At 45.4% G+C, this 9459-nt stretch overlaps 1 protein-coding gene across 1 annotated transcript in view; it reads left to right on the top strand.

Annotated features, from left to right (window-relative positions):
* The first annotated feature begins 365 nt into the window (after positions 1-365).
* The window catches only part of IL1R2 (interleukin 1 receptor type 2), a 33760-nt gene continuing 24666 nt past the window's right edge, over positions 366-9459 (top strand). The window contains exon 1 of the mRNA XM_019428542.2: positions 366-602. Within this exon, the coding sequence (XP_019284087.2) occupies positions 589-602 (14 nt within the window). The 5' untranslated portion in view covers positions 366-588. The remainder of the gene's footprint in view (positions 603-9459) is intronic.

The raw sequence follows: 9459 nt of genomic DNA, 5'->3' as shown, positions 1-9459 counted from the left end.
GACATGATTTAGGACTGAATTTCCATTTCCAGCAGACAAACTATTCGGTTTGACAAATTCAACAAATTGTAATAAAGATTTGGAAAGTCACCGCCTTCCTTCACTTAACAATTAGAAATCATATAAGACTGGGACACGGAGGACTCAAAGCTTAACTCTCCTTCTATCCCAGAAGGGTTCCATGGGGACAGACATCAACTCTCTCACCAGTTAAAGCCCAGAAGACCTCCTTTTCTCTTTGATGGAGCCATGGTCAGGCAGAATACACATCACTTTAAAACCACCTCTCAGCTGGAAGTACGTAAGTTTTAGCGAGTCACAAAAAAATAAGGAAACTTACACACAGTTTCCTTGGCCACTTCCCCAACTGAGTGATCATGCACCCAGCACCATAAGCCAGAGGGTGCTCCCCGGTAAGGAGGGAAAAGGTGTGTTCACAGCCACTCAGTCAGAGAGAGTGACACAAGCCCTATTAGGAAATCCCTGGAGGACGAGGATATAAATCCCTGCCTGGACTGCTGAGTTTCCACTGAAGGTAAAAGTTGGGCCTGGCAGCCTTCCCCAGGCGAGAAGCAACAAAGTCAAAGAATGCAGGGCTGCAGGTAAGAGGATTTTGAGAATGTGAGGGTATGAGAGAGAAGGAGAAACAGAGAGAGTGAGAGAATGAGAGAGAGAGGGAATGACAGAATGAGAGGGAGAGAGAGAGAGAGAGAGAGAGAGAGAGAGAGGGAAATCTGAGGCGTCAGGACCCTTGGGTTCCATTTCAGAATGGAACCTCAAGCAGATTTCCTGATGTCTCTGGGTGTCTTCCTGGGTGACATTCCTCATCTCTTTGATCTTCACTTGTGTGAAGGTGACCTTGACCTTCTTGGGCTTCAGTTTCTCTGTCAAAAAAGGGCTGGATCAAAGGGTCTCTGAGGATCTTCCATGTTTCCAAGCAACAGGTAAAATTGGTGCAGAATCCAATAAAAGGAAATTCATAGTTGTAGACAGGTCACCTCGGGGGAGGCTGTGCCTACAAGGCTTACACTGAATTCAGAGGCTTTCTTCTTTGGAAGGTTGGGGAACTTTCTAGTAGGGCATGTTTCCTTTTTAAAAGTGGGTGTCACTCTTCTAACACTGGGGCTTTCAGAGCCGGCTGAATGCCAGGACTCTGGGTTGTCTTGGAGGAGTAGCAAGCAGATAGTGGTGGTAAAGTATGAGCTGTGAGGCTAAAGGGTCTGTGTTCGAGTTTTGACTTTGCCTGTTACTAGCTGTATGATGTCACACCTGTGTCCATAACATGACTGTCTTTAAACCATTCTGTACTCTAGTGAATAAGGAGTACAATTTTGATAGAGATCATCTATGCAGTGGCCAGCAGCTGGCCAGTAATCAATAGCCAGGAAGCATTAAGCTTACCTCTATCCCTTGCTTCATTCTCGTGAAATAATAAAACTAGGTACGATTTTTAAAACAAAGTTAATTTTTATCCCCAATTATAATGAAATACATTGCACAATTTATGTTTAGCCTCTCAGTGCCTCAGTTTCCCCATCTGTAAATAGTGACCTTCGTGAGGAGGATCCCAAGGTAGTGGGAAGAGTAAATGAGTCTGAATCACGGGAAGCGCTTGGAGCCTGGCACACCGTGTGTGCTGCCGAGATGTTGGCTCTCACTCTTTGGCATTATCTCTCTTGAATCCCACACCTTTGGAAGCCTTGGCTCCTCATGGAACCCCAGTGTCCTCAGAAGCTCCCAGCTCTGCCATTAGTGTGGTGTGGTCCAGGTCAAGCCTCGTCTCTGTCTGGGTTTCCTCTTCTATAAACAGACAGTTGAGTGACCTGACCTGTCAAGCCCCCGCCACCCCCACCCCCCCCGCCACCAGCTGCTCAGGGCCTGCGATGGGATGCTGCTTCCTACTCCTCAGCTCACCCCATCCCACCCAGTTCACCCTTGCCCTGGCCCATCTCTCTGAGCTCTGCCATCTCAAGGGGGGCAGTGGGTTCCATCCCACCGGCTCGGTGTGGTATTCCCACACACACAACTGACATCTCATTTACAGTCACATCTCATTACAGTCTTGTCCATTTCCATTGCATTTTCCCACATTTTGGCCTCTTTGGTTACCCTAAGAGGCAAGCAGGAAACTTGGGTAGGGTCAGAGGAGCTGTGAGGATAGTCTCTGCTCCATTGATTCCCAGCTGCCAGGGAGCACCTCCCAACTCCTGCCAGCAGGTGTCCCCTCAACCTCCTGGCTCCCACTGGACCTCACACCCCAGCTGTTGCATGACAAACTACTGTGTGATTAAGATCCTCAGGACCTGTTCCTCCTCCCTCCCAGGCTAGCAGAGTCCGTGTCACATAAAAACGCAACTGACAAATGGCAGTTGTATGGGTTTAGGTTGCCTTTTTATGTTATCATCAGCTGCTTTCCGTATGGGGGCACATGGTCAAGACAGAGCCTTTGGCCAGTGCTTCTCAAACCTGAGGGTGTACCTGTACCCCTGGGGTTTAGTAAGCACAGACTGCTGGATCTGCTCAGATTTCTGATTCAGTACTTGTGTGCAGAATGTCTGAGGACTTGCATCTCTGAGCAGTTCCCCGGTGATGCTGATGCTCCGGGTCCGGGGACCACACTTTGAGAACCACTTCTTTAGGCAACAACAAGAAGTTTTACACCCAGTGCAAACTGACCAGGGAGTTGTTTCAGGACAACAACATTTTGAGGCCATTTTCAAAACAGCTCTCAGAGACCCACTGGGTTTGACATGAGTACCAGAGGCCGGAGGTCTTAAATAGGAGAATTCTTTTAACGGATGGACACATAATCACAGCAGGAACAAGAGGTATCTTAGTGTCTGAATCTTGACCTCAGGCTCCTATCAATTTTGTTCTTTACTAATGAAGGAACATTGCTTAACATAGGAAGGGGGTGGCAAAGGGCAGCAAAAAGATGAAAGGAATATGGAAGTTTCTGTGGCCAGGTGATGGGCCAAACCCAGTGGGGTCACAAGGGAAATGGTGATGGTGCTGTTAATACTCTAGCATCTCAGAGACCCTACTCCAGTGGTTCTCAGCCCTGGCCAAGTGTTAGAATCAGTTGGGGAACTTTTAAAAATCTCTGTACCTGGGACCAATTACATCATTAATGTCGGGCACTGGGATCCAGGCATTAGTAGTGTTTAAAGTTTTCTAGGGGTGTCTGGGTGGCTTAGTTGGTTAGGTGTCTGACTTTGACTTAGATCATGATTTTGTGGTCCGTGAATTCGAGCCCCGCTTTGGGCTCTGTGCTGATACTCAGAACCTGGAGACTGCTTTGGATTCTGTGTCTCTCTTTCTTCACCTTCCTTGCTCACACACTCTCTCTCTCTCTCAAAAATAAATAAACATTAAAAGAAAAATTTAAAACTTTTCAGGGAGTTCCAATGTATCACCAAGGCTGAGAGCCACTGCCCTATTCTGTCCCTTATACTCCTTACTGTCCCACCTCTATTAACTATTCAGGGACTAGCTCAACTTCAAACTCTGTGTTCTGAACCTGTAATTTATCTGATGAATTTCAGATTAATGGGCATTTGACTCACCAGTGGTGTGAATAGGAGAGAAGTCTGAGAATCTGTATTAACCTCCATCCAAACGTTTCTGAAACATACTTTGGTTAAGAACCTCTGTTTCATATTGAGCATAAATAGTTTCCTAAACATGAGGAGGCAGATGATTGTGATATTTGATTGCAGGGCCAAAAGAGCCCAATTTAGAACCTTGATATTATCTTGCTATGTGAAGTAGACACGTACCTTAGTTTCTGGACATTAGTTTCACTCATCAGATAACAGGGATGGGTTAGGGAGCAGAGGTTCTTTGCTGTTGTTAAGGATCTCTGGAAAGTATTCATACCACCCACATTTGTCATGAAATGTCAAGGGGAAATTCAAGAATACGTGGACTTAATTGGGGATTTCAGGCTTGAGTATATTCACAGTCCAGGCAGTAAATCAACTCTGTGAGTCTGTGAGTGATAGGGCTTGTGGCCAATTGGAATAAGGTTGTCCCTTGGGAAAGAAATTCAGTGAAAAGTAATACCAACATTCTGGCTGAAGAATGCTTACTCACAAGCTGAATTGGCCCAGACCCTAGTTTGTGATTCACAGACTAGCTTTGACAACTTCTGACAATACGATCACATACACCCTGAGTTATGGCAAATCCTGGCCCCACCACTTTTATTTGTTTTTCCATAGAGGAGTAAGGAACTCTTCTTGTAAGCCTCCATGTCTTCATCTCTAAAACAAAAATAATAATATGTAGCTCATTACACGTTGGGGAAATTAAAAGAGCTTTGCCTACTGCTTGGCATATATTGATGTTCAGTAAATGTTAGCTAGTATCGCCATCTTCTATATCATCATCAGATTATGTGATTCTGACAGCAAAATTTCAGAAACCGCTCTGAAAGCCTGGAGTGATCAGGGCATGGGAATTTAATATAAGCTGTGCTCTCACTCCATGTAGACCTCTGCCTACTTTATTTAAGGATGAACCAATCTAAAGATCAATGCTTCTCAATCACCTAGAAATCTCGTTAATATGCCCATAATTCTGATGCCTGAGTCTGAGGTGGGGCCTGAGATTTCACCTCTCTTCACAAGTGATGCTGCTGGTCATGGATGACACTTTGAATAGCAAGGCTTCAAAACGTTTGGGACAAGGTTTTCTTACTTGGGAGCAAGGAAGAAGTGAAAGCAAAGCTGTGGATAGTTCCTGGATTTTCTAGAGTTAATATTCATCGGAATGTTTTTTTAAATGTCTGTGGTAAGCAGAATCCTAAGACGACCCCCACTGATCCAGGCCCTTGTATATCCCCTCCCCTGAATGAGGAGGGAATATAAGAATGTAATGATTAGGTTTACCTTGTACCACAAAGGTGAAAGAATTTTGCAGGTGTAATTTAAGACCCTGACTAGTTGACTTGAAGTTGATCAAAAGGAGTTTTCCTGGGTGTGCCTGATACAACCAGGTAGACTGTATAAAAAAAAAAAAAAAGTCTAGAGGTCAGAGTCAAGAGGTCAGACATACATGAAGCAACATCCGATATTGTTCTATTGGCCTTGAGAAAACAAACTGTCATCTTGTGGAGGTGGCCATGAGGCCAGAAATGGTGGGTGGCCTCTAGCTGCTGAGAGTGGCCTTGGCTTACAACCGGCATGAAAGTGGGGACCCCAGTTGTACAATCTAAAGGAACTGACTCCTACCAAAAACCGCTTGGAACAGGACCCTGAGCTTTGATAGTCTGCTAGACCCTGAGCAGAGACTTTATCCATGCTGAGACCAGACATCTGACCCACAGCAGTATGACTAATGAATGGGTGTTATTTTAAGTCACCGAGTTCATGGTATCTCTACACAACAATAGAAAACAATTACAATTGTTTTCTTTGGTTGCTGTGCATATCATTCCAAGTTAGAGATAAACCTAAAACATCTCAGTAGCTTAGTACAACACAAGTTTCTTTTGCTCATGCTATCTCATTGTCATTGGTCAGCTGTGTGAGACTGTGGACGGCTCGCTGTAGCCACTTGAGGACATTTTCAAAAGAGAATTCATGAAGACCATCTGTTAGATTGTTTTGACATGAGTGCTGGGGTGGGAAATAGATGTTTCTCCTACTTAACTGAAGGAGAAGGACATGCAGAGACAACTGAGTGGATCCATGGATGGAAGTAGATAGACCTCAGCCTCCCATCAGGATAACCTGATCATCCTATGTGGCCGCCGTCAATAAACAAGGGCTCAGAGAAAGAGTGCTGGAGGGTAGGCACCAGAAATGAAATGCTTAGTGATCCATATCCTTCCTACTTACTTTACATGGCTATAACCAGTCATGTGACTATGTCTAACTTCAAGGGTACAGAGAAGTGAAATTCTGTGTGTATCCAAAGTAGAAAAGTTCCAGATATTGGTCAGCGTGAGTCTGTCTACCACAGCATGTTGCTCAGGTTGGGAGGAAGCAGGATTTCAGACCGTCCAGCTTCACAGATCTCTTCTTGACAAGGCGGCTGGGCATTACAGGGCTGAAAACAGCCAGAGGAGTTAGTGTGTGAATGGAATGCTTGACCCCAGCCACAGAGGACAGCAAAGGACTCCTGGTGAGACTTTTCGGGTCTGTGGAAAACCCAGTAAGTCTGGGCTTTAGTGGGCTTTCTCATGGCAATGGATTTCCCCAGACGGTATAGATAACAATCATTTGAGTTTTTTTTTTTTTTTTTAATGTTTTATATTTTTTTTGAGACAGAGAGAGACAAAGCGTGAGCAGGGGAGGGGCAGAGAGAGAGGAAGATACAGAATCCAAAGCATGCTCCAGGTTCTGAGCTGTCAGCACAGAGCCCGACGTGGTGCTCGAACTCGCAAACCGTGAGATCATGACCTGAGCCGAAGTCGGACGCTTAGCCACCCAGGCACCCCAAAATCGTTTGAGTTTTTAATGGTTTGTTTTCGCTTGACTTTTCTCTGCTCTCATGGACATGCTGGACACAGGGCTAGGGAAAGCTGCCACCTTCTGTGACCCTCAGAGGACAAGCCATCCTGGTTGGGCACATTTTCCAGGGAGTGGAAGATGATCTTTCAATGCATAAAGAGAAAAACCCACCTTTTTTGACAACTTAATTTTGGAAGGAACTCTTTCTAAAATATATGTAGCATGGTGAAACTTTATACTCACTACAAATTGATGCTAAAAATTGTACCTTTAATCATTATTTTAATAAGAATCTCATTTGGTCTTGAGGCCCCTTTTCATTAGGAAAATGTCATCCCCATCTTGCTGGCTCACATTTGCCTCTCTTGGATTTATTCAGTCTCTTTTGGGTGGAGCTCAGGCTTTCAGAGTTTCTCACCTCCTAGCCAGGAAGGAGTCTGACAATAGGGAGGCCATGTCCTCAGGGCAGGATGGGAAGGGTGACAGTCCACACCTGATGGCCTGAGGACGTCACTGGTTTCCATGGAGATGTCTCTGGATGGGGTGGTCATGTAGTGTCTTGCTGAATCTACTGCTGAGTTCTGTGGCTGGGAAAACCCATGGTCTGATCTTGCAGCTGGGTCAGAGCCATGACAGTGGCCAACTTGGGTCCACTGTGTGCCTCACTGGCTCCGTAGGTTCTCTGTGTCTTGGCCATAGCCACGTTTCTCTCCTGGCTTAGACTGGCCATTTGTGCAGATTATACTCAGAATATTTAACAACCAGCAGGGATGAACGAACATCAACCAGTTGGAATGGATGCTGTAGTATTTGTTGCTGGACCAAGAGGATCTCAGGGGAGCCCCAGAAAAGCCATGGTAGTAGAGGGTGGAGAGCTCAGGGCTTAAGTGTGTGGAATTTACCACCTGTTGGGGGTATGTTTCCACATTTGGCCACAGTGCTCCTCATGGACTGAATATCTGGCAGTCTTGGCTTCAAGTCACCTCGTCTTTCATCATGTCAGCCCCATAGTAGCCCAGATCTCAGTTTACCTCCCGTTCTCCACGGGAAGCACAGGGGAATATCTGGATCTCTTCTCCATCAGTGAAGAACTCAATCTAGCAGGGGACTAACCCTTGCATCCCTCTATGCCATGCCATTATTTACCTTCTTCCTTAGCACCCCCATTTGGTCAGGATGCCTTGCTTTACCATGGTGGTGTTCCTCTGGAGACCCAATTTGAAAGCAGAACAAAAGTTTCTCTGCTCTCAGTTGCTCCCCCACCCCCATCCCTTCTACCGTGTGTCTCAGGAGCATGCCAATATGCCTACTTGCTCTTGTGGTTTTCCTCCTTTCACCCTGCAGCCCCCAAAGCCTTTTCTTCTACTTCCCCTTCCTACCAGGAAGGAATATGTCACATCCACTTCCTTCCCTCCTTTCTGGGGAGGGTTTTGCTCTTCCCTTTTCTTTGGGCTATCGTGGCAGAAGAATTGGAGATAGCAAGGAGAGAAATACATTGGAATGTGTCACCCTGACACTGTCAGTCAGGCATAGTGAGGTGGAGGGACCATTGATGTCTGCTCTTAAAGGTCCTTGATTGAAGTACTCTGGTTCTTGCAACTGTCTTCATATTTTTCTTTTCCTTTTTCCTGCATCTGTCTTAATGTTTTTCTGTGTCCTGTGTCATTGGGCCATCAGCTGTCACTCGCTTCTCTGTACATTTTCTTCTACCAGTACAGTCCCTCTTTCTAATTTGCCACCTCGAATCTGCATTTGATGAAGTGTTCTGGTCACATATTGCTGTGTAACAAAGTGCCCCAGAATTTAGCAGCTTATAACAAACATTTTATTATAATTCACATATTCTGCAGGTCATGAATTTGAGAGGGACTCAGCTAAGCAATTCTTCTGCTCCATGTGATTTGATTGGGTTCAAACAGTGGTACTCAGCTAGTGAAAGGACTCTTCTGGAGAGTCTAAGAGGGCTTTACTCACATGGATGGTGTCTTTGAGGGGATTCCTATGAGGCCAGACATAGCTGGAACTGTCAACCATATTCCTTACATGTGGCCTCCTTTGCAAGGTGGTCTCAGAGTAGTTGGACAGTTTACATGGTGGCTGACTTTCCCCAGAGTAAGCATCCCAAGGAAACTAGGTGGAAGCATTCACCCAGCATTATTTTGTTGGTTAGACACAAGTCCCAGGCTGGCCCCATTCAATGGAGGGGAGTTGGACTCCAAGTTGTGATGGCAGAGTGCACAATCACATCATAGAAGACCACATAAGATGGGAGATACTGTTGTGGCCATCTTTAGAAAATATAATTGCCACTCTGAGAAGTGATAATACTCTATACGCAACCAGAAAGAGGTTCTGTGAGAGAGGTGAAAAGCTCCTTTTGTGAGTAAAATATACATGCCTTTGTGCCAGGATCATATTGCTCTCTTTCAGCTGTTCAGATCATTTTGTCCTTGTTTCCTCTGCCCACCTTTATTTCAGATGAATAAGTTCTCTGAATGACTTATTTCAGATGAATAAGTTCTCTGAATGACTGTGTGGTGTTTATTACATACACTCAGATTACAAGAGGTTGAAAGCCACATTCGGCTTAAAGGGGTTGCTTCCTGTCCCATGCCAACACACAACAAACATTACCCAGTGAGTAGCCCAGTGGAGCTAGAACTCCCATCCTCAGGAGAACTCAGAGGTCTTGAATCCTGGCTCTGCTGTTTTCTGGCTTTGGGACTTCTGCAAGTGAATTGATGAGATTTGGTGGTTATCTGACTAAGGCCCCTTACTTCCTGCTTTAGAAACTGGAGCTGTGCCCATGGCCGGAGCCTAAGTGCAAATCCACACTGACTTTGAATCCTAGGGTTTTACAGCTGAAAGAGACCTGGGAGCTTTCAGCAGCTCAGTCCTTGTTTTTATTTTAGAGATGAAGAAACTGTGACCCAGATTGGGTAAATCTCTTAGTGGCTTGCCTAAGATCACATAGCTAGTTAATGGTAGAGTGAATCCACCT

The sequence above is a fragment of the Panthera pardus genome, unplaced genomic scaffold (assembly GCF_024362965.1).
Source record: "Panthera pardus isolate Hobbes unplaced genomic scaffold, ASM2436296v1 HiC_scaffold_25, whole genome shotgun sequence".
Lineage (NCBI taxonomy): Eukaryota > Metazoa > Chordata > Mammalia > Carnivora > Felidae > Panthera > Panthera pardus.
Note: the sequence above shows the minus strand (reverse complement) of the source record. Positions and strands in the feature narration are given on the sequence as shown.